At 45.7% G+C, this 26043-nt stretch overlaps 1 protein-coding gene across 4 annotated transcripts in view; it reads left to right on the forward strand.

Annotated features, from left to right (window-relative positions):
- The window catches only part of CPLX2 (complexin 2), a 127851-nt gene that overhangs the window by 92965 nt on the left and 8843 nt on the right, over positions 1 to 26043 (forward strand). For all 4 annotated transcript variants that reach the window (XM_083726341.1, XM_083726342.1, XM_083726343.1 and 1 more), the window contains 2 exons: positions 17846 to 17960; positions 24866 to 25041. In XM_083726341.1, the coding sequence (XP_083582467.1) occupies positions 17930 to 17960; positions 24866 to 25041 (207 nt within the window). In that variant the 5' untranslated portion in view covers positions 17846 to 17929. The remainder of the gene's footprint in view (positions 1 to 17845; positions 17961 to 24865; positions 25042 to 26043) is intronic.

The raw sequence follows: 26043 nt of genomic DNA on the forward strand, positions 1-26043 counted from the left end.
GCCCGCTTTTGCAGCTGAAGCAAATCCGCCGGGGATGATCGCCAGAGCTCCATGGTCTTCTGGCCGATCGCGGTCGCACCTGATTGCGACCGAGTGGTTGGTTCCTCGCTCTCTGCCCTTGCCTGGGAGATCTCTGTTTGCTAGGCAGCCGCGCAGCTCCAGCGATCGAGTGGGGCAGGAGGAGCCCTCCTCGCTCTCTGGCTCTGTGTGGGCTCTGTCGCGGCGGGGCTGGGGCTGGGGAGCAGCCATCCATGTGTGCTTGAAGGGATGAAAAGCAAAGCAAGTTTTCTCGTGGCTTCCCTCCCGCTCGCTGGCGCAGGGCACGGTTCGGGGTCGTCAGTGTAGTGTCATTTGGAAACGCGCAGAAGAAGATGATGATGATGATGATGATGATTTGCTAAGAGCGGGTCAAGTACCCCCTGCTCGGTCTATTAGTCAGTCTCCTCTTTTTCCCGCTCACCTCTCCGACAGGCTTCCAGAGAGGGACTTTGACCCTTGGCCACTCAAGTTCCACCGGTGGGAACCGAAGCAAGTTAGATTTTCGAGTCATGGTCACTGTGCCAAAGATTTGCGCCTGCCTTCCTTACTGCGCGGGCAAACCAAAGACTCCTGTGGTTGGTGGTCTCTCCGCGCCCTTAACTCGGGCTGGGTCCCTTGCATGTCCTTCCCGAAGCAGCTGGGGCTCCTCTGCTAGCGGTTGGTACAGCCGCAGGTCCGCTCTGCTTTCCCTCTTCGGGATCTTTAGAAACTCAGCGGAGGGCAGTAAAGCGTGCAAAGGCAGGGCAAACTCGACGGGCTGCATTCATTCATCCCCGGGGCAAGGAGGGCTGCCGGAGTTCCTGACTAAATGCACCAGGTGCCGGAACCAACAGCCCCAGAAGGCAGATATGCTAACCAGCAAAGGATTCTCTTTCCACACACAAACACGAACGCACGCAGTTTTTTACACACTGTGTATCTCAGGCACACGCAGGCATTACAGACACTTTGCAGGGACTGATCCCTAGGAATCCGCTTAAGCCCAGGTTCCCATTTAGATGCATTGAGGTTAATTGGACTAGGTCGTTTTAATTCCAGGGGATTAAAAGTGTGTGGAATGTGTTTGTGCACATACACAGAAGGGCAATTTTCACACACATGACACTTAAATAACCTTTGAGACTTTTCTTTTTTCGAAAAAAATGAAAAAATGATGCAAGCAACACTTATGAAAATGTACATTAAATCATACATTTGACTCACAATATCAAGCAGAAACATCCCTAGCTATATCTCTCCAGTCTTTCTCACTCTCTCCCGGCTGCTTGTTCCATTTTATTTCGCCTAGTTCTTTCCCCAGCACACATAATCCTCTGCATAATTTCCTTGAAAAAAGAAACATCTCACAAATGCACATCTAAAGCAGACATAATTCTTCAACCCTTTCAGCCCCCCTCTCTTCAACATCAAGATGCCATTGTTCCACACAGTGCACAACAAATGACATCCTATGAACACAGCTGCCATACAACACTGATGTGTTACATTTTGTGTGCATGTAGTCCCATGGAATGCAATGCTGCACATCTCAGTCATGCACATCCTGTTTTCTATGGCTTCCAATGCACAGGGACACTCCATGTACCTCCAGTGTCAAAGTCAGTTAATATAACCTAATCTAACACCTAACTCCTTTGCATTGTTTTAAATTCTCTCATGCATGCTTCCTCACATGTCCTATGGTGCATAATTTACAGGAGGTATACAACTGCTGTTTTTATATAATACTGCATACATCTTTCTCCTACTCATTCTGACATGTCATGCACCACTCTTGGAATATGTGTGATATGCCATTAGCCACTTTTGCTGTTTAACAGTTATCGGGCACCATTTGGCATCTGGGCACTGTGTAGGATCCTTGTGTCACTTGTGAAACTCTGGCTCACCACTCTTAATTTTTGGGGTGTGGGGAGAAGTCCTGGGCTCAAACCTACCTGGAATCTCTACTTTCTAGTCTAGAAGTCCTTCCCCTGTAATTCTGGAGATGCAGAGGGGGCCTGTGGTCACTTAGAGCTGGTTCAGACGTGATAACAAGTGCTGACACTTACGCTTCAGCTTTTCATGCACCCACATTGGTTTTCTGTGCATGCACTTGTCAGCAGTTGCTGTAACATCAGTTGTGGTTTTGTGTTCTGTTCATGCTCAGAGACCCTCTCTCCTTAATTACATCTTCTAGAACTTCAGCCCCAGCACTGAATATGGGATTTGGAGCTGAGCCTAGTGAATCCTTACAAACCAAGGATCGTGTCTCTAGCTCCATCTTCCACCTGCCTCAATTCCCCTTCTCTCTCCCTCTCTCTTTTACACACACACACCCATATAATCATTTATTTGGCATAGTTTCTGTAATAGTTTCTCTGTTACACATCCTGTTTGTCAATTCAGAATCTCCACTCTTCATGCACCACTTACATGCATGTGTGTTTGTATTTCCATATATCACCACCTGGATACATTATTAAATACACATTATGGCTCCATCACACCTGGCCATATGCTTGTCTCCCAAAATGTAAACAAAGCAAGCTTATTTAATATAGTCTCATCCTAGATTACTCATGTGATGCAAACCACAAACACTAGTCATAGCTTGGCTGGCGACTCTTTCCAAAAGTAGTTGATTGTGTCTTTGTTTCATTTACTATCCTTTAATTTCCATCTGTAGAGAATCAGGCTGACAGTGAGATCACTTCTCATTAGTGACTGAATTAAGGTGCATAGAGGGAGGATTAAAATTAATTTAAGAATAGCCCTGCCAGATCAGTCCAGTTGTCCATCTAGTCCAGCATTCTGTTCTCATGGTGGCCAGCTAGATTTCCATGTGAAGCACACAAGCAGTACCTGGGCACAGAAGCACCCTCCCCTCTTATGATTTCCAGCAACTCCTCTGTACTGGGGACAGTAGCACTAGATGGGCAATAGCTGTGGCAGCTGAAATAAGGCAAATTCGAAGGAACCAGTCAGCCGTGGATTAAAGAGCTGAACTTAAAATAATGTGACTAGTCTTCTTTCTAAAAGAGGGAGCCTGCATCCAGGTCCAAGTGGGCCAAGAATTTGTTTTTCCTATTCTGTCCATCCTGTTAAAGAGAAGGACACGGACGTACTCACTCACTTGCAAGACACTCTCTTACGGAGAGTGCATCTGTTGGTGGTTGGACAGACCTGTCCTTAGAACAAAACAAAAAAGAATTCTACAAGGTGGTTTGCCAAATTAACATGTTTTGGTATGGTAGTTGAACATTTTTAGTGTAAGCATAGTACTTATTGCCTTTCTCCTTTGTAACTTTTTGCTGAACTTGGTGTTTGGTGCAATGCGGTGTGCCAAACAACCTCAAATCTACCTATGCTAAAAATTCAAATCTTTCTGGCTTCTTAAGCTCTCTTCCTAGAGCACCGAGATGAAAAATTCCTTTAGAAGTCTGGGCAGGTGCTGAAGGCCACATTACTGGTGGTTCCTTGGAGATTAAAGATTAGACCCAGACCACTGTGGGGCTGGTTTCCAAATGGAGTCTCTCCTCCCACACCATTTTGCAACTTGTGCAGTGTGACCAGATGGTGCTTCTCACTCTTAGGAGCCCTATTTAGCTGGGCTCACAGGCTCACAGAATGTCATGAGGTTATAGAATCATGGGATTTTAGAGCTGGAAGGACCCTGGTGGCTATCTAGTCCAACCCCAATGCAGATTTTCAAATCATCCTGTATTTCCAGTTTTTCCAAAGGTTAATTTGCACAGCCATTGTGCATGTGGTGGCTGAAAGAAATCCACTTGAGATAGTTCAGAGGTGGGTTGTCCACCCAGGATGAACTGTTCATGCACAGGCATCAGTATTGACACAATTTTATATTGATTTGACACCACACTGAAAACCACTCTCAGTAGGAATCTGTGGCAGAATGTGAAACATACAATCCTGGTGCGATGGTACCTTCGCATTGCATAAAAGCCACAGGCAGGGAGCAAGGATCGCTAGGAATTTTGTGATGGTTTCCACCCATCACCATTTGCCTGATGGTCCTGTGAACTGACCCTCAGAATACTCCTTCACATGCACCTTCGTGCTCTTCCCCCCCCCCCCCATTTTGGAATTTTAGTGGCCTTAATGCGCAGACACACACAAAATGAAGTTTAGGAGACAGTGGAGCAATTCTAAACAGAGGGAGGGAATGAGAGAGGGTCTCTTTCTCTACAAATTGTGGGAGAGGAAGAGAGCTTGCTGTGCTTGAGATAATCGGCATGGGAGAAACTGTGGGTGTGTATGTCTCTATACGTGTCCGTTTTATGTGATAGAGCCTGAACATATGGCTTTTGGTAGACTCTGTGTGGGTGGGTGAAAGAGAGGGAATTGCATTGTTGGAAAAGAATATATATTTTGAGGCAGAGAATACAATTATTATTAGGAGAGTCTGGTGGCCTGTGCATGACAGTGAGGATGTGTGTGCATGTGTGTTTGTATGAGAAAGAGAGAAAGGACGTATGTATATGAGAGAGAAAAACTGTGTTTGGGATATAATGTGGACTCCACACTATTTGATGCAGGTGGTGTGTTTAGAAACTTTTTACATCTGAAGGCTTCTTTGTGCAGGATGCTTTTTGATGTAATTTACCTCCCCATTGGAAAAACCATAAGGACCTCATCACTTGCAAAGTGTGGCACATGTACCTGTTTTGCCACAACTATCTGACCTGGGAAACCGATGACAGCAGTTTCCTCTTTCCATACTTGCAGCAAATTACAGTGGTACCTTGGGTTAAGTACCTAATTCATTCTGGAGGTCTGTTCTTAACCTGAAACAGTTCTTAACCTGAAGCACCACCTTAGCTAATGGGGCCTCCTGCTGCTGCTGCTGCTGCTGCCGCTGCGCCAACGGAGCATGATTTCTATTCTCATCCTGAAGCAAAGTTCTTAACCCGAGGTACTATTTCTGGGTTAGCGGAGTCTGTAACCTGAAGCGTCTGTAACCCGAGGTACCACTGTAATGCTCACCTCCCACTTTGCAAGTGCTGATGTCCTTACAAGTATTGCTCATTCCATTTGTTACCAGCCCTTCACCATAATGTCCTAGTAATTTAAAATATACTAGTAAAAACAGTCTGAGACAAATTACAGCCACATTAATGGGGTCGGTCCTGCAAATATCACTCTTAGGGTTCAAAGGTCAGGGTAAAAACTGCATAATGAAGGTGCCAGGTGGATGGGGAGGTTGAAATCTGAGCCCTAAGGACTGCCACATAGAATGCCCTCTCCTAGGTTGACACACACACACACACTCAACCAACCAACTGAGGGTGGTAGAACTATGAAAGGACTCTTTCTGCTGGTTTTAACACCCAGAAGGGGTTTATGTTTATTATTCTAAGTGTGTGTGGTCTTTGAGGGCCTAACCTGATGTGACTGTTAAACTTATCTTTGCATTCCCAGCAGGCATGGAGGGAGAATTAAACCCTTTCTTCTCTTTCTCTTAAGGAAAACATCTCCCTTTAAGCTAGTATTTCTCTGAGGGGAAATCCTCCCGCTGACACCAACAGAAGCTTCCTTCCCAAAGCAAATACCAGCTTTGGAGGAAGGGGGTTCCCCAAGACTGCAGTAAGGGAGGAAAGTGTTAAAAATTCCACCTGCACCAGCTGTGATCCTGTTAATGATCAACGCATATCCACCCAACTGGTCTGTATGCATCTTTTAAAAGACCTGCATGTTAAATACAGATTCACTTAAGTCACATCTAGTTAGTCCAGGGCCAGCACAATACAGTGGTACCTCGGGTTAAGAACTTAATTCGTTCTGGAGGTCCGTTCTTAACCTGAAACTGTTCTTAACCTGAGGTACCACTTTAGCTAATGGGGCCTCCTGCTGCAGCCATGCTGTTTCTGTTCTCATCCTGAAGGAAAGTTCTTAACCTGAGGTACTATTTCTGGGTTAACGGAATCTGTAACCTGGAGCGTCTGTAACCTGAAGCATCTGTAACCCGAGGTACCACTGTACATTTTGCTACCTGAGATGAAGGACAAGATGGCACACACCCAACCTAATTTTATGAACTGATTGTTGAATCTTAATTTCAATATCGGCAATAGGCTTCTGTCTTCCACCATACCTGAGGGCAGATGTTATAAGGTTCCAAGTCAGGTCCTGTGGCACACACAACACACAGCTCCGTCCCCCAGAATTAGGGTACAGCCAGGAGGCTTTCTCCACTGTCCCCCATTCCAGCATTTGCTGCCTGACACAGTCACCTCACTCTGCCTAATGACAGGACCGGCCCTGAATTTGGCCCGGAGTATGTGACTATTTCTCACAACTTTTTTTCTGGAAGTCTCTTAACATGGTGTGTGTGTGTGTGTGTGTGTGTGTGTGAGAGAGAGAGAGAGAGAGAGAGAGAGAGAGAGAGAGAGAGAGAGATTGTTTGTATATTCAGCAGAGCAATGCAAATAAAGAGCTCGGTGATTCTAACTTCTGAATGTCTTTGCAAGAACCAGAGACAGCCAGAATATCTTCTTTGTCCAGAGGCCAGAGCAATTGGCATTACTGTCACGTCTGCACAGGGGCTACACTGTCACTGCCCTACACAGGGTTCAAGCTGTTAACTCCGCAGATGGGACTCCATATGGCACTTGGTTGGGAGGTTGAGGTTGGGAGGTTGAGTATTTGTTTTGTTGGAAACCTGCACCTTACCATTCTGCTGCAGTGATCTGAGATGTTACTTCTGCTTGTGTCCAAGCAAAATACTCAGTGCAAGGGGGGAGGTTTTTACAATATTTCTTAGCATTGCGCAATCCCCTGATTTTACCATGATGAACAGTCATTGGACTTCAATTCCCATTCATTCCTATGTATATGTAACTGTTGCCTTCTCACTCCATTTTGTGCGCATAATGAAGTATCAGCAGGGAAAGCCAGTTTGGTTTTGATGGAGCAATGGCATTCTACCGGGGTGATCTGGGCTCAAATCCCATTAACATTAGTAGGCTCACTGGATGGCCTTTTGCCAGTTGTTGTCTCTCAGCCTCTATTTCCCAAATGTATAAGGAGCCCTGCTGGATCCCGCCCATGGACCATCTAGTCCAGCATCCTGTTCTCACAGTGGTCAACCACAAGCAGGATTTGAGCACAAGAGCACTCTTCTCTGCTGCAGTTCCCATCAACTGGTATTCAGAAGCATTGCTGGCTTTGACCATGAAGGCAGAGTATAGCTATCATGGCTATTAGCCATTGATAGCTTGATCCTCCATGAATTTGTCCAACCCTCTTTTAAATCCATCCAAGTAGATAAAGATACTTGTGATCTACAACAGCATGAAAAATGTGACAAGGATTGTAAAGCACTTTGACATGAAAAGTGATATAGATGGTGGCGGTGGCGGTGAAGAAGAAGACTCTTGCTTGTAAATCACATCGCAAATGAAATGAGTGCCACCTCTGAAAATTCACAGGGCTTGCTTATGGTCTTCCCCTTACAGTGGATAATAAGGCTACTTGTATAAAACAGTTTTGGCCTAGTAATATTTAAGATGGGCAAGCTGGTTTATTTATATCTCTTTGGGGAAAAGTTTTTTGTATTTTGCTTTAAGCAGTTGGGGAGGGCAGTCTACCTTGTTTCTATGAGGAATGTAACCTTGTTTCTCCAGCAATGCCAGACAGTTTGTAATCTAACTGAAGTGCCTGCTTGCTATTCACCCCCATTTCTTTCTGAAAAACTGTTTAGCTGAACCAAACTCATGTTGACTGGTTAACTTTGGGTTAGAGGGGTGGGAGTTGATCTTAGAACGCTTGAACCCTCAGGAAAGTTCTGTATAGCTCGCAATCCCATGTTTCCCATGTCTTGAAAACTAGTCCAAAAAATGATAGCCCCTACAAGCCCTGTGTTTTTCCCTTCTAGAATGCATCATTAATTGCTTTAATTGTGAATTTTAATTTGTATCGTTTTCTGTTTTCTGCAAGTTGCAAGATGGAAACACTGCTGGTTGCAAGGGGAGGGGGATTGTAGCCAGCCAGATGGTCTGTAGGCTAGAAACATGATCAGCCAGTTTTATTCTGCATTGGTGGGCAGTTGTCATGGATGAGCTCATCAGCCTTTTCCATCTCCAATGGCTGTGGTTCCTGTGCTTATTATTATTACTAGCCTTTATCTATTATTTTCCAGCAGGCCTCGTTTTCCAAGCCTCATTTACCCCAATACATACTCACGCCTCTCGCACCACATGCTTTACAATGGAGAAGATGTTCCACCTTTGAGATCTCCTCCTGCCTCCTTACGTTGGAATTAATTTTTCCATGGAAGGTGATTCCACCCACTTCTAAAGCTGTGGTTCTAAAGGAAATTCATCTGCAATTGTGCAATTGCAAAAGTTTTTAACCCAGAATAAATAAATGTTTACCAACAGGACTCCTCCAGAATGAAGTGTCTGGAGGACTATCACTTAATAAAGGTAAAGGTAAAGGGACCCCTGACAATTAAGTCTGGTCACAAATGACTCTGGGGTTGCAGCACTCATCTCCCTTTACAGGCCGAGGGAGCCAGCATTTGTCCGCTTCCACAGACAGTTTTTCCGGATCATGTGGCCAGCATGACTAAGCCGCTTCTGGTGAAACCAGAGCAGCACATGGAAACGCCATTTACCTTCCTACCGGAGCGGTACCTATTTATCTACTTGCACTGCATGCTTTAGAATTGCTAGGTTGGCAGAAGCTGGGACCGAACAACGGGAGCTCACCCTGTCGCAGGGTTTCAAACCACCAACCTTTCGATCAGCAAGCCCGAGCGGTACAGTGGTTTAACCCCCAGCGCCACCTTAATGATAACTTGGATTTCATGAAGAGATCTTGCTTCCTATCATCCCGGGGAGTTGTCACACCCTTCTCAAAAGGAAGAGTTGTAGCTCAGTGGTAATGCATTTGCCTTGCATGCCAAAGGTTTGATCTTTGGTAACCCTGCTTGGCTGCAGAAGCGGAGCATATGCCCACACTGTCCAGGGCGAGCACATGGGGCATGCCCCCAAGGGGGTGGAGCACAGAGGGTGCCCTCCCACGTGCCCAAGTTCAGGGTAGGAGAGAGGTGGGGAAGCTGTTGCTCACTCTCCTCCTCCTCCTCAGGCCTGACCCGGCAGCAGACCTGCTATGGCCAGGCTGTGGCGGAGGAAAGCAGGTGGCAGCTTTGCCACTCACTTCCTCCCTTGCTCTGCACTACCAGGTCAGACGTGACCTGGTGGCAGAGCTACTGCAGCCGGCCGCGTGGTGCCTTGTGGCCAAGGAGGGTGGGCAGCAGCATTGCCGCCGCCTCTCTTGCTCTCTGCCGTCAGGTCAGAAGAGTTGCTGCCGCCGGTTCCAGGTGTGCCACAGACTGCTCTTCTCCCCTTGTTCAGGGCAGAGCTGCACAAGGGCTGCAGCCAAGGCACAGCTCCTTCTGGCATGGAGCCAGGCTCCAATGAAGGAGCCTGCTGCGCGGGCGCCTGTTTGCGCCCCCTCTCAAAATTGCACCTGGGGCCATGGCACCCACAGCACCCATCCACACACACACACTCACTCTGTTGGGCTGGAAATGTCCCCAGTCTGAACTTCAGGTGAGCAATTGCCGTTCATTGTGGGGCTATACCCAGCTAGATGGACCTATGGTCTGCCTTAGTAATGAACAGCGTCCTCGGTGTTCCTAAATGAGTTTCACCCTCTTTGATCTGACTGTGTCAAAGCCAGAGCTCAAGAGGGGAGAAGTGCCAATGGGCTAGAGGTACAAGCGCTGCTTCTGCAGTGGGCTTTGAGAGCCCTGTGGGGAGGAGCGAACTCAAGTTATGTGCAAAGCAGAGAAATACCTCTCATCCTGCTTACAAGCTATTTATCTCCCGCAACTGAGACCACAGCAGTGTTCTCTGCCTTGCCAAAATGAACTTAATTATCAAGAAGCAACAGTGGCTAATTTATGTGAGACGGGGCAGGATCAATCGAGTGGGGATGCCACCTGATTAGCTGGCAGAAGCGGGAAACACACACACATGCACAGACGATTCCCAATGAGATCTGTAGAGAGAGGTTCTTATTTTCTGTTTCAGTGGCAAATGCACACAGTTAAAGATACAGATACCTCACCCCAGCATGCCCCAGCAATTACGGGCTTAGACAGGTTGGAGTGACTTGTCGACGCAACATCGCAGAGATTGGGTAGTTACTGCAGCAACCCACATCTAGCAGTGTGACAGGCTGCGGAAGATATCCCAACAATCCCATGCTTTTCAAGATTAGGGCAAATGAGCCAGGTTAAGCTCTGCCAAATCAGTTTCTTTCATCATCAGGTTAGTGTTTGTTACTATGGCGCCACACTAGTTTTGGAGTAACATACAACTCTTAATCAAGCTTCCTGTAACTGGAGCTGCTCCAAGCAAATACATCTACATTGTAGCTCTTATTGTTTAAAGCTGCTGATTTTTTTTTCTGAGAAAGGAAGTGTGCTCCCAAGAGCTGAGTAGCTTGCAAATTTTGACTGTCCGTATGAGCTCTATGTTCCTCTGGAGCAGGGGTAAGGCAACCTAAGGCCCATGGGCCGGATGCAGCCCAATCGCCTTCTCAATGCAACCCACGGACGGCCCGGGAATCAGCATGTTTTTACATGAGTAGAATGTGTGCTTTTATTTAAAATGCATCTCTGGGTTATTTGTGGGGCATAGGAATTCGTTCATTTCCCCCCAAAAAATATAGTCCAGCCCACCACATGGTCGAAGGAACGGTGGACCGGCCCATGGCTGAAAAAGGTTGCTGACCCCTGCTCTGAAGTCCATAGCAATGTCACTGGAGCAAAGCTGATGGTCTGCAAACTGAATCATGTAAGCACAATGATTACCAAACTAATCCCACTAGTTTGACCAGTGAGGCATTAAAAATGTGTTGGGTTCAGCTCCTTTGTCTATTAGGAATCAGGGGCTGGTGATGTATTTATTTAACTATACAGAACTGCTTTGCATCAGAGTCACTGGAGACTAAAGATTAGGATTGGTTGTGTTTAAAGTGCCTATGAATAAGATCCTAATTTGAAATGCATTGGTCTTAAGAAAGTGCACTGCTGCATGCATCTAGAGATTTTTCTCTTCTTTCTCATAGTTATGGGTGTGAGCATCAATAAATTGGCTGATAAGCTGTCTCCTACTATACACTAATATATGAAGAGTTATTCAGCGTATAACAAATCCTTAAGCTCTAGTATTCAGCTGCATGAACTTCTGAGACTCTCACACCTAGATTTCTGTGATGGTAGGAATGCCACCCCACTTGCCATTACCTTAATCCTCCTAATCGAACTGAACAGGTAAAAAAAAAAATGATTCTACCTTGCTTGCTTAAAGAAATCTTAGCAGAATGAACTCCTGAGAAGGGAAGGAACTGGATCTCCCTTCATTCCTTTTCAAATTCCATTGTGTATGAATCATTGCCATAATAGCAGGGCATGCTTTGGCTTACAGCCAAAATCCTTGTTCATGTCCCATCAGCTCAAGATGCATTGCATATTGGCAGCTGTTTCCAGGCTGCTCCAACTCATGTCCTCAAAGCTATATTCCTAGAATGAGCTGATCTTTGGCTGGCTGGACCAGGAGGCAAAGAATGTGCTTACTAAAGTAGCCTCACTCAGAGAATGCAGTTACACCAGGGTCCCATCTCCTGAGGGTAAAGGCCCAATCAGTGAGTGCTTCTGAGCTCCTTGGAGGAAGGACAACACAAGAGCCCACATGAAACAAAGCCTTATGAGGAACAGTTGGAGGAACTGGGTATGTTTAGCCTGGAAAAGAGGAGACTCAGAGCAGATATGATAGTCATATTCAGATATCTGAAGGGCTGTCACATGGAAGAGGGAGCAAGCTTGTTTTCTCCTGTTCTGGAGAGTAGGACTCATACCAATAGCTTCAAGTTACAGGAAAGGAGATTCTGGAAGTGGAACAGTCTCCCTTGGGAGATTGTGGACCCTCCTTCCACTGAGGTTTTTAAGCAGAGGTTAGATAGCCATCTGTCCTAGATGCTTTAGCTGAGATTCCTGCATTGCAGGGGATTGGACTAGATGACTCTTGGGGTACCTTCTAACTCTACAGGTCGATGATTCTGTGATTCTATGGTGCAGTGGGAAGAATGGTGGGCAAGACCCTGGGTGACCCACAGGGTAACCTTGGGCTAGTCGTTTTCTCTCAGCCTACGTCACCAGGTTGCTCTGAGGATAAAATGGGAAGGGGAGAACCATGTAGACCACCTTGAGCTTCTTGGAGAAAAGTGGCCTCTCAGTGTGGTGGCGGCAGTGGTGTAATAAATCAAAGAATGATGGGACAGATGAGATCTAGTCCGGGTCCCTTCTTGACATAGATAATCCAAAGCTAGACACCCCCAAGAGATGGCCTTCATTGAGGAAGAGATCTCTACCTACCCTTCTAGGTCATTGGCTCCACTGTCAAACTGCCCTTACCATCAGCACATTTTTTTCCTACAGTTCTATCAAACTCTGCCCGTAGAATAAACAAACCCACACAAAACCCACAAAGTGTTGGATCTTTCCTCAATAATCACCAGAGTGGCCATAAAAGGTAGAAGTACCAGTCATGTTTATTGCCGAGGACTAAGTGCACAAGCATTGCCTACTCAGACACTTTCTGGTCTTTTACAAGCATACGCTTTAAGTCTCCCCGGGGGACCGGATTTTGCAACTAAATGTACCTCATTCTCTGGAGAATGTTCCTGATAAATGTTTCTATTGTGAGTTTAATATTCCCGTAGCTCCTAGCTGAAAGATGATAAGCCAAAGACTGAAGAAGTTACTCAGTAGGAATGATGTTCATGGAGATTTAAATGGAGCAGGGTAAGTATGTTCACTGTCAATGGAGATGATTTTGTAGCTCAGAGTGGTGACCAGTGACTGGTGGCAGAAGGAACCTTCAAACAATTGGAGAATTAAGCAGGACTTTGTATCAAATGTTGATACAGATCCTTATCCTGAGAGAAAGAAAGACAATGAGACTGCATACAACTTTAAAGTCTCACATCAAATATAACTGATCTGCAAGAATGACTCTTTTATCTGAAAAGAGAGACGATTTATATACTTCTGTAACCCAAGAAAATCTTTAATAAAAAAAGATTTTTTTAAAAGAAATTAGATGTAGTATTAAGATTTGGCAGTGGTGCAGGAATATTGCTATTAGTTTTCAGGTTTCTAAAAAAAAATTTTTTTTCAGGCAGAGGCACTACATTTGAGATTTGCATGGGAGCCCCACTATCTGTCTCTTAAGGGAGGCCTGTGCCTTGATTCTCTATGTGTGTGGACAGGCTGCAGTGACTCAGTGGTGAGAGGGAAACACTTTGTACATGTTCAGAGATACATTTCCTCGCATGTATAATACTACTTGTGCCTTTTCCTTTAAAGAAGAGGCACGGCCTCAGGTTTGTGCTGGTAGTAGTAAATGGATCCACTTAAGTAAGTCAAATGTAAGTTGTCTGATATAGAGTCAGAGCTCTCATCCCTCCAGCTCAGCATCACCTTCCCTGACTGGCAGTGTCCACCCAGTGTTCCAGACTGGAGTGTTTCCCAACCCTTCCTAGTAATGCCATGAATTGAACCTGGGACCTTCTGCATGCAGAGCATGTGCTATTGGCCCTACCTCAATGTTTAGCAGGCCCAGCAAGGGTGGGAAAGGCTAAAACTCAGTGGTGGAGTCCATGCTGTGCCCAGGTTGGGCATATTTTGTTGGCCAGCGCCAATTGATATCAATAATACTGAGCTAGATAGGCCAGCGGTCTGACTCAGTATAAGGCAACTGCCTGTGTTCCTTTGTACTTACAGCACTGGCGAGAACGAATATGCCAAGAGCTGTAATCCTATGCTATTATTACTTTGGAGTAATTTCATGGTACTTATTTCCAAGTAAGCATACATATGATTTAGGATTAGTCTTTGGCCAGTACACTTATCTGGAAGCCGACTCCTGCTGCAGCCACTTCCAGTTGTACGCATCAGGCTGGGGGCAGGGGGGGTGTTACAAAACACACTGGTATAGAAGACTTTTTCACATTACAACATGCACACGTCCTCGTATATGAGTATGGGGCATTGTTTAACCTCACCTTTGATCTCATAAATCGGTTAGTAAAGGGGGAAGCAGAAATTGGAGGCTCCTGATCTGTGACACAAGCTCAGTTCCTGCCTTTCCAGGCTGCACTCCCTGCTAACTTGCATGCACCCTGTAGTTCCTCTTGCATCAAGTAGAATCCTCAGATTATGGACGCAGCAGGAGTCTTCTGCAAACTGTGAAGCATCTTAAACTTGGCTACAGAAGTACAGTGAGCAGCTCGCTGGTGTTGCTGTTCAACCTTTTGGGGTTTTGTTTTTAAGGAATCTGGCTTTTAAGTGAAAGTAAAGGGAAATGTGCAAAGGAACAAAGAGGTTAGTGTATTGTCATCTGCCTGCGTCTGTAGTAAAAATACATTAAAATTGCCTCCCTTCAGCTAGTAAATTTACATCTGCAGCTATTTTAAAAGACTACTATGTAGGCGGGATATTTCCAATGGCATGTGCAACTATATTAGGAACCACATGAGACTAAGCCATCTAGCAATATAAAGTGTTTTAACAGTTTAACCCAGGATGTAATTCTTGTCTGTTTTCAGTAGAAGGGTGGACAGGTATCTACACTTTAGGTTTAGGATATCCTGCTAGGTGAGCTAGGTGACCTAAGGGTAAATCCCAAAATTCCCCATCCCATTCAGGCCTATTAAAGCAAATTAGAATTTGGACATTGACTCAAGTGGGAAGTGGATTCTTTCCAGCTCTAGAGACAGTCAATATTCAACTCTGCCAGAGGCTAACTTCTAAAACAGAAGATTTCAGAGCCCACATGTATCTGAGTGCCACATCAATTGACCAGGAGCCCTTTCCCTTGATTCCAGATGTGTGGGGGTTCATTGAGGTTGCTCAATGGTGAAAAAGAGACACACACTCTGCACATGTTTAAATGCAGAGTCTTGCAGGCATTTTCCTATGTGAGATTCTGGAACTGAAGACAGATCTGGAGATGAATTTTGTTTCCCATTAAGACAGGGATGGGGGACCTATGGCCCTCCAGTACCCATCAGCTCTAGCCAGCATAGCCTATAGTTGTGGGGAGGGGAGGTGTAGTCCAGCAAGTGTCACAAGCTTCCGACCCTTGGATTAAGCCCCAAATATAAGCTTCTGTGTGGAGGTTTTGGATTTAAAAGACATCTGTATCAACTCAGAACTACTAATGCACAGTTAATTAACTCGACCTGAGTTTTGGCTCAGTCAGAACATCCTTTGAGTCCTCAATACTAGATGACTAATGACATGAACTGCTTCCACTGAAAACGTGCCACTAAGAGGTGGCAGGAAATCCTTGCCTGTGGTGTTAGGTTTACGATGACTGATTTCTACAAACCTGCTTGTTGTCACTTGATGCTGCAGCTGCTGAGTGAAAGGCACACAGACACAAACCAGCCCTTAGATTTGTTCTGCCCCAGAAGCAGAAGCATGGGAAGGTGCACCTGCTTTACTTCTGTCTATGGTCTAAACCACTCTTGGGCTTGCTGATCGGAAGGTTGGTGGTTCAAATCCGTGCGATGGGGTGAGCTCCCTTTGCTCTGCCCCAGCTTCTGCCAGCCTAGCAGTTCGAAAGCATACCAGTGCAAGGAGATAAATAGGTACCACTGTGGTGGGAAGGTAAACGGCATTTCTGTACGCTCTGGCTTCCGTCACGCTGTCCCATTGTGCCAGAAGCAGTTTAGTCATTCTGGCCACATGACCCAGAAAGCTGTCTGTGGACAAATGCTGGCTTCCTCAACCTGAAGCGAGATGAGTGCTGCACCCCACAGTGGCCTTTGACTGGACTTTACCATTTACCATGCTGAAATGCAGCTATGGTGCATCCTATTAGAGAGAAGGGCATACTCATTATATTTTTGTTTGCAGCTATGGCACTGGCCCAAACAAAAGCCAGTTACAGCACATTCCTGTACAGTTCTGTTTAGAAGCGCATCCCACTGAACTGAGTTGGGCTTACTCCTAGGAAAGTGAGCATAGACCTGCTCTCTTGGGCAAGGTACATATTGCTCCCTACCCCCTGCATTTTATATACTTTGCTTGCCTGTTTCAAATTTTGTGCATTTTCTGTTTCTTCTCCTGGAACTAAGGGCACCAGTTTTTATTTTTCCTAAAACTTTGCACAACTGTGCCCATTAAATAAATTAGGTGCAGTGCACTGGAAAAAGTGTGCTCCAAAGCAGGAGAGGGGGCGATATCTTAAGATTGGGTTATGAAATATCTGCGTTCTATAAGCATGAAGCCACTGACTTAAACCAAGTCTTCTGAGGAACGATGGAGGAAGATGGAGCAAGCTTGCTTTCTCCTGTCCTGGGTGTAGGACCTGAACCAATGGCTTCAAGTTACAAGAAAGGAGATTCCGACTAAACATCAGGAAGAACTTTCTGACAGCAAGAGCTGTCAGGCAGTGGAACAGACTCCCACAAGACATGATGGACTCTCCTTCCTTGGACATTTTTAAGCAGAGGTTGGATGGCCACCTGTCATGAACGCTTTAGTTGAGTTTCCTGCATTGCAGGGGGCTGGACTAGATGGTCCCCCAGGTCCCTTCCCACCTTAACTCAGTTATATGGTTCTGTGATAGAGTGGTGGCCACTGGCTTAGTTGCCTTTGCATAGGATTAAATGAATCCACAGAGGACAGCGCTGCTCAGTGGCTGCAGTAGCCCGATATCTAAGAATTGGACTTGCTAATTTTACGCTGTCAATTCAGATGCTAGTAGATTCAGGACACCAGAGTCAGGTGAGATCAAAGAAAAGTACTTCTTCACACAATGCACAATCTGGGCAATTAATTGATTAATTTAACTCACACAACACACAATTGGCATTCACTACCACTAGATATAGTGACAGCACATGACTGAGAGAGCTCTAAAATGGGATTCATTAGATACTTCTGTGGAGAGTAGATCTATCAGTGGCTTTTAACCCTAACAGATAAATGGCAGTATGTAGCTGAATGCCAGGTTTGGAATTCGGGGGCAAGTGTGACAAATGTGATTGCTGTCACGCCCTGCTTGATTACCACTGTGGGAAAGGGGGTTGCTTGGCTAGATGGATGCTTGGTCTTACCACAAAGTGCTTTTCTTGTGTATTCTGATGCCATTTTCCCTCTACACAGACAGCACTTCAAAGCCGCTTACAACTAACAATAACGGGAAACAGAGGACAATATTATCAAAAGTATACATTGAAATTGCTAAAGGTCTATGCAATCCCATCTTTATTGACCTCTGATTCTGTTTAGATGTATCTCTGATTGTTGAATTTGGAGAACTTGCATCCGATCAAGCTATCTCAATCAGGCTCTGCTTGCAAGCTTTCCAGGAGTTTCTGGCTGGTCACTGTTGGTGACAGAAGGCTGGACTAGATGGACCTTTGGCCTAAGTGATGTTCTGAATGTTTCACTTTTAATACACAAATCAAGCTAATGGTTGTCTTGGTGGTGTTTTCTTTTTCTTTTTATGGCTGCCTTCAGTGTTATATATATATGCAGAATTTTTTTAAAAATACTTTAATATGTCATAAAAACAAGGCTAAAATCTGGCATGGAATTTGTATCTCTGGACTGATGTGTATTTCACACACACACAAATAATTAATGTATGTTTTGTGTTCTGCATTGGGCTAACTGTTCCTCCATACGCAAAGTGGAGAGACAGATAAGTCCATTGCCTGGCTGGGATTGTTTTACTCAGTCATACTCACCTGAGTTCCCCCCTTTCCTTTCCAGGTAGCCCCTGACCCAAAGATTCCCACTAGCAACACTGAATGAGAATTCCACCATTGCCTAGAGCTCACTAATTCAGTTGTCAATATGGATTTCGTGATGAAGCAGGCCCTAGGGGGTAAGTCTTCCCTTCCTACTCTCAGCATCCATTCTAAGCCCCATTCCATTATGCTCTTGCTAGTGGACCTCTAGCTTGAGGCAGATTATTTGGGAGGGGTGAATGTGGTTTACAGGAGAGCTCACTTCTCAATGTGTTTACATATACTCAAACCAGTTTTGCCTCTGGTAAACAGGTCTCTGCTCAGAAGGGAATAGGACCTTTCAAGGTCCCTTCCGATTCTAGCATTCTGTCTATGATTCTGTATCCTGTGCTGATAAGCAATGCTCAACTCTGGTTGCTAAGTTATGCTAAACAGTTAAGGTGTGCTGAGAGTGCATGGATGACTCTAAAGGCCCCCTTTAGCCCCACAATCCTTGCTGTGTAGACACCAGAATCTGTTTGTGTACAGATTGTTCTGTTTGTGTAGCGATCAATCAGAGCTTTATATAGAAGGAGCAGCAAATGTTCCCATTTTGTGCATTCCCAAATATTTACTGAGCTCTTCTTACCAAGAAACTTTGCTAAGGAGTCTACTGCCTGGAAGCTCAGAAGCTTCAAGCAGTGTGTATTAAGACAAGGCACTTGTGGGGAGATGGGCCGGCTGAGCATGCAGGCTAAAAATCTTGTTACCCAATGCTCACTTCCTCCCTGTCAAGCACAGGGAGCCATTCCCTCCTGGACAGTCAACCAGGCAGGCAGCTGTGCAGAGTGTTTCTCTGCTTGCTACTCCCTTTGCTGCAACCTGTCCTCTCATTGCTTACCTCTGCTGTCAGAGCACATCAAATCTCACTCCACCTCCACTGTATTCCTTTCTGCAAAAGAGAGAGAGAGAAAAGGAGAAAGAGAAAGAAGAGTGACAGGTGTCCCACCAGGGAAGGAAAACATTCTCTCAGCTCACAATCCAAATACCTGTCACCTTTCACTCACTGACTTTCTCGTTGGGGCTGTTTCCTCTGTCTTCCACAATCGCCTAGCTCATTAGACCAGGTTCTGACTCCCAGGAGGTGCAAACCAGAAACTCACGGGTAGACCAGCAAAGCTCTCTTCTCCAGTACATCCTGACTAGAGGGAAATGCAACCAGATCCTTAAAAGGTAGAAACTGCAACAAAATATTGCAGCATGGAATGCTTCTGCTCTGGTTTCTGGCCACACTGTCCCATTCCACACACACACACACACACACACACATACACAGAGTGCTTTCCTCCACATTCACCCCAAACCCGAACAGTACGTCAGCATTCTGTGCCCACTGAGCATGCTCAGTCCTCATTGGGCTTAGAAATTCTTTCTGATTACTCCCCTATCTGTTTTCTTTGTACTTCTGCAAATATTGTAGTACCTCTAAGTCTGCTGACACCTCCTTTTTGTGCATGAATTGTGCTGCTTTGGCTGCATAAAGAGCCCTACTTAGAGTATGTTATATACATATAGACAGTAAGAGCTGTTTGACAGTGGAATTTGCTGCCAAGGAGTGTGGTGGAGTCTCCTTCTTTGGAGGTCTTTAAGCAGAGGCTTGACAACCATATGTCAGGAGTGCTCTGATGGTGTTTCCTGCTTGGCAGGGGGTTGGACTCGATGGCCCTTGTGGTCTCTTCCAACTCTATGATTCTATGATTCTAAGATACTGTATAGATACAAATGTGTGTGTGTATGATTATTCTGAGTGTATCTTTGGGAGCCCCTTTTTTTATCCAGAGCAGCTTCACTGCAGCTCCAGGGAGTGCAGCATCACCTTTTCTGTCATTTCTGCAAATCATAAGGATTGTAAACATTTTTTAAAAAAATGGCAAACCTCGGCTTTTGGATCAGAGGCTTCAGGCAGCATAAGAAATACGATGCGCATTACTAACTCCACTCACAGGCCGTAAGTAGTTACAGTGTCCAGTTCATCTCCTTCTCCATCATTCTAAATGTGTGGAACTTGGTTGCGGCTCCTCAGAAGTAACAGGCACTCTGCACTTGTTCAAAGGCACTTTCACCAGTTCCAACAGTTTTACACAAAGTGGTATGAGAGCTACACCCTAGAAAAACTCTGGATCAGTGCCCTTCCTGGGGTGGGCAGCTTACTTTGGCAGTTTGTCATCTCAATTATCACCCTCTCTGGAGCTTTGCTGTGCTTGAATCTGTGCTGTGATCCTTTGCTCCCTCTGAGGAACGTAGAGAGATGCCTTCTGCTGCGTTAGACCAAAGGTCCACCCAGCTACAGTGGCTGACATTGGGTCTCTGGGGTTTCAGGCCGGGGACATTCCCAGCCCTTCCTGGAGATGGTGGGCATTGAACCTGGAGACCCCCTGCATGCAAAGCAGATGCTCTGCCACTTAGCTATGGCCCTTCCCATTCTGGGTCCTGAATGACAGAGCCAGCATCAGAGGTTGGCATGGTCAAGCACTGGCACTCAGAAGGACCAATATCCACCAGATCCACTCCCATTGAAGCTCCTGGGTGGCATTCCTGCTGATCCCACCACTGCATTGGGAGCCCCACTTTTTGCTGCTACACTTTGCCATTTCCACTCAGCTCCCCCCTGGATAGATCCTCAGCTGGTGAGAGCAATGCTTTGGAGTGGGATTCAAACTGGTGCTCAGCTCTGGTGCACAATGGCCAACGACCATCCTTGATGGCTCAAAATGCAGCACTCATTGTTGACATCAAGCACTGCATCTCGAGCAACCTAAGATATCGGGCAGCTGGCACAGATCAAACAAGGATAAGCCCTGCTTCCTCTACCATACATGGTTGCCACATCCAGGCCCAGGGGGAAGGAAGGGAGTAAATGGCAGTGGTGGCACCTGCCGCAGCAGCAAGTGGTAAGGAATACCCACTGGGGACAGCAGCCATCAGCAGCACTATGCCAATGGCCCACGAAAGACTGGCACCAGCCCTGCTGAATGACAAACTGGATCTAGTAGAGAGCCTAGCCTGACACTCCTCCAGGCACATCCTATAACAGAACTGCTTTTATTTTTCTTCTCCGTGCCTTTGCAGCCAACAGGACACAGTGCCAGCAGCATTGGTTTCCCATTTGTATTTTAAAAGGCTAGGGAAAATGCCTGCCTGCTGTACATCATGCCTTCATCTCCTGGCTACAAGTGACCAAGACACAACAACCTGCTTTTACCCAGAGCACTCAAACAGGGCCATTGCCATGTGCAGGTTCCCTCCCTTCCCCGAGCAGCAACCAGCCACTCTACTGCTTCTGGCTGTGCGAAGGGCTTGGCTGGTTTGGGCAAAGTGGAAATGAGTCACAGAAGTAAAGAAGGAGGGAGATGGAGCTCAGGAAGATGAAAGACCCTGAAGTCTCCTGGGGGCCTGGGGAGCCAAGGCTGGTTTGTAACTCTAAATTGCTGACAAACAGCAATGGGAAATGTTGCTGCCTAGCTCTTAGCTGAGCTGCTCAGCGTTGCACAGCACATGCCAAGCCTCACAGCTCCATTGCAGATGTGCAAAGGCTTGGGGAAGAGGGAGCAGCTCCACCCCATGGTAGAGAATGCTCACAGCATCTGATTCAGAAGACGCGTGCTATGGACCTGCTACTTCAAGAAGGGCTTGTAAGGAAAGCCGGGACTGGTAAATCCATAGCCAACATCTATTCAGGAACAACTGGTTCACAAAGCTGTCCAAATGCCCGGCTTAATCTGCATCAAAAGCTTTCTGGCTCTGTCCTTAGGAGCCAAAATATAGCTGATTCTGTCGTTAAGGAGGGGGAAAGGTGGCAACCTTAGGTGGTGGATTTTCAGCACCATTTCTCAGTATGTATCTTTTTCTCACAGAGAAAAGCACTAGTTTATTAATTGATAATTGGGAATGCCATGTGAACTGCTGCTCCACAACATGCACCACAAGAATTGGTTGGCTAGTGTCCATGGCATAACTGGTGACAAGAGACACACTCTAGCCACGGGCGTCGGGAGGAATTTTTCAGGGAGGGTGGGGGCTGCAAATACTCCAAATAAACAAACAAAGGCTACTTTCTCACAACACAAATAAGGAAAACATTGCCTGTACATTTTGCCTCATATCACAGGTTATGCAACGTACTTACAAAACAGAAAAGAAAAGAAACCTTTTTATTGAATTTTTTACAGTAGATGAAAGTAAAAAGAAAAAAAGAGAAAAGGAAAGGAAAGGAAAAGAGGGGGGAAAGAAACAAAAGAAAACAGAGGATAACAACAATAATGAAATAACATTAAAATGTAATTAGAGTTACAAAACTATGTAACATATATGTAAATATACCACAAAAGAGAAACCTGTGAATCTGGGGATCATAGTTTATTGGGAGGGAGCACTTCCCTGCCCCTGAGACACACCAAACTTTAGCCTGTACCACTTTGTAATTTTACAGAAAGTTAATTCATTGTTTATTCAGTGCTTAGCAGCTGAGTGTCCCCACTGTGTCATTACAGGAGGAGTGTTTATGTAGCTTTTGAAAACTAAGGATGGAGGATGGAGAGAGAGTGAGTGAGAGGGAGAGAAGTAAAACATTAAACAAGGTATCCTTCTCTGTATAGCAGCTAACAGACCCATAATATTTAGTACTCCCTCTATTTTCACTCCCTCTTGCTAGTACTGGAGCTCATAGCTTCTGTTTTTAAAACTCAATGTTGCCAATGGGTGCACATAATGGCCTTTGCTACAATCATTCCTGCAGCAAGGGTGATCCCTTCCTGTGTTCCACCTCCATAGCACTACAGTTAAGGGAGAACAAAGATCTGGGATTCATCCTCTGTCCGAGAGGACCCTTAGTACAAGTTAGTTACATTTGAGCTCCCTCTAGAGATCTGTCAAGGAAATGTGCTAGTAGCTGTTCAATTAGCTAACATACAAGTCTCTGGCAGAGTGAAAGGCCTCCTCCTGACATTTTCTTTTAGAAGTCCACCTCCTTAAGATAAATGTAAACATTGGTCTTATATCCACATTCTTGTTGCACCCCTGAAAAAAAAGCCCTTTAAATACTACGTTAAAGGAATGCCCAGCTTATTTCAGCTCCCACTCAATCATCAGATTTCACATTGTCCAGAGACAGTACAGGCAGCAGCCAAAAATTAAACAAGAGGGAGCTATTAATTGTTGGATCTATGCTACTCTGTCTTCCCCATTACTATCAGACATCAGCAAAGGTCTTGACTGGGAGCTGCAGAGAGCAGTTTAGAACTTGATCCCTGCAGGCTTTGCCACCTGATTCAGACTAAATCTTGCTGTGACCCAGCATGGAGTGGGTCATTGGTCCTGTAGGGCCACCATGCCCAAATAGCTAGATTTTTGACCTTCTGCTGTCAGCCAGTGAGAATCATACTGGGCCTGGAGCCCTTGCTATGCTTAGGCATTTCATCTGGGATAGAGAACTGTCAAATTTCTGGCCCTGAGATCATCTAACAGATTTAGCTACTTTGCAAAGCAGATGGAGAGGCTGGTGGCTGCTTTGCATTGCCCAAGGAACTCCATCCATCAAGCCATCCTCCCGTTCCCTTCAAAAGGTGTAGTCAGAACTCCCAGGAAGAGATGGCTTATCTTTCCTTAACCCTTTTGCCTCTTCCCAGTCTTCTATTCCTGCATTTAAATTCCTGGTTTCTAAAAAGAGGGATCAAAGACAAAACAGACCATGAAATATATGACTGAACTTGGACATGGAGGGGGGGTCATATAGCGACAAGTGGACTGCAGCCACTGGAAAGTTATGTGGCTGCACACCTTCTCTCTGATGATTAGAGGGTAGGGTGAGTATTGAGGCAAACAACATTTGTGGCCATCAAGAGTTCAAAGGGATGCTTTAAAACCACAGCATATCATGTCCTGGTCCAAGCTGGAGCCTGCAGGGTTGTCCTGGCCATGCACAGCAAGATTCCAAGAGAGGCTGCAAGTAGGACCATGGACAGCTCACTGCAGCAGGTGATGGCAGTGATGGGAGCAAGTCAAGCCAAACCACACCACAGCTGGGACACTTTGTTCCTGCAATTGTTTGGAGCCAACTCTCAACTTAAGGGCCAAGCTGCATGTGAGGCATACTAAGCACATCACCTGGAAGCACACGAGAGTTTTAAAAAAATAAATTAGTGAGAGGGATTTTCATCAGGACTGTAGCATGTGGGGATGGGAGGTTTAACCCTTTCCCACCCAGTCATGAACCTGATGAAAAGTATCCTCACTCCCATCCTACAACAGTCTTTGACAGGGCAATTGCTTCAGAGGCTCTGTCCTTTAACCTAGTCTACCCATTCTCCATGTTATCAGGCCCCTTCTCTGAAATTGGGGAGGGGTCTGTGTCTCTGGCTATGGTATATCAAGAGTTAAGTTGGAAGCGATTTAGGACGAAGGTATGCTTGAGTGGTCACACTGCATTGGCTGTTGAGCTGTACTTACATTGTTGGAGTGAAACAAATGCATGGTATTTACCAGACTCCCAGAACCACACTGGTAACATTTGGATGAGCAGAAGAGGTGGCTCTCGGGGGAAGTCTCTACATTAGCTGCTTTAGACACCCCAGAACTGCGGTGATTATGTAGGAGTTTCCCATATGATCTGCTATTCCCAACTGTTCTCAGCTGATCACAGCAAGCCCTGTGCCTACAGAAAAATGAGTCCAGTAATCCTCATTGGACACCAGGGAACGAAGTCTGGATTCCCAGGTACATTCTGTCTATGATAGGCTCTCACTCCCTATCCTGAACATCATCTGAGATTGAGGACAGTGGGGTGACCTGAAATTGTTAACGCCACACCCAGAGATGGCACACCCAGCTCAGTTCCTATGAACTCATGCTGACCCTGAGTATGCAATAAATTATTATTCAGTTTTTGAGGTTCAGGTGAGTGGGGAAGAGCCCACACTGCGTGAGAGCATGGCTGTGTGAGAAATAATAGCTGAAAAGGAACAAGCTGTGCTCAGGAGTCACTGTGGTTTCCTAACATCACTTGCAGGGGCCACCAAGGACATGGGTAAAATGCTGGGAGGCGAAGAGGAGAAAGACCCCGATGCCCAGAAGAAGGAAGAAGAGCGACAAGAAGCCCTGCGGCAGCAAGAGGAAGAGCGCAAGGCAAAACATGCCCGCATGGAGGCGGAACGGGAAAAGGTCCGACAGCAAATCCGTGATAAGGTGCGTAACACACACACACACACACACACACACACACACTGGCTAGAAAGGAAAGGCCATATTACGTATGTATGTATTCATTTATTTACAGCATTTATACCCCACCCTTTAGCCAAAAAAAGACTCTCAGGGCAGCTTACAAACACTAACGATCTAAAAAAAGATATTACATGGGAGGAAGGAGTAAAGAGCAAGCGCAGTCACAAGTGCTTCAAGTTACAGCCTATATCCATGACACTTCTGGTAGAAGTGGCTCACCATGTGACTCACTACCACACTAGCTTCCAGTGGGTTAACATGACTAAGGGTTATTTATGCAACCCCAAGAATCTTGCCCTAGTGACATCCTCCCCTTCTTACTGGGCCAGTCACTGGAGATGGAGAGGCAGTCTTTGGTGTGCTGCCGTCTTCTTCCTTCAGCAAAATGGCCTTTGGTCACCTCTGATCCCCAAATTTAGTACCCAGATGCTTTGGGGGAAAGAGGTTCCTTAAGACTGACAGCAAGTGCTCATCCAGCAGCTGAATCACTGCCTCAACCTCTCCCGCTACTCACCCACTGCCTCACTAGCTCAGTGTGCATCCTTTCTTGCCTTCACAGTGCTGCTGATATTTTCTAGAAAGGCTTTGGGTTTCTCCCTTCTGGTCCCTATGGTGATCCCAAGATCCTGTGCCTGCAGAAGTAACAGCCTGTTAAGCAGAGATCACTTTAGCTCAGGCACAGGCCTCAAAGACTGCCATTCCCTCCAGGACATCACACCCCTGCACACTGATGAATGATTATGCACTCATCTGCTCTCGCTGTGTGTGCTGCAGAGGAGAATCATTTTTTTTTTAATAATCATATTTTATTAATTTTCCATACAAACATATAATCATTCCACATTACAGTTTCTATTAAACTTTTCAGTTTTTGACTTCCTTCGGCTTTCCTGCCAATCATTCGTATTTAATTTCTTTACATACACATTTCCAAATTTTTATATTGCCTTTATGTCTTCCCCC

Source organism: Podarcis gaigeae (assembly GCF_964106915.1).
Source record: "Podarcis gaigeae genome assembly, chromosome: 2".
Taxonomy (NCBI): domain Eukaryota; kingdom Metazoa; phylum Chordata; class Lepidosauria; order Squamata; family Lacertidae; genus Podarcis; species Podarcis gaigeae.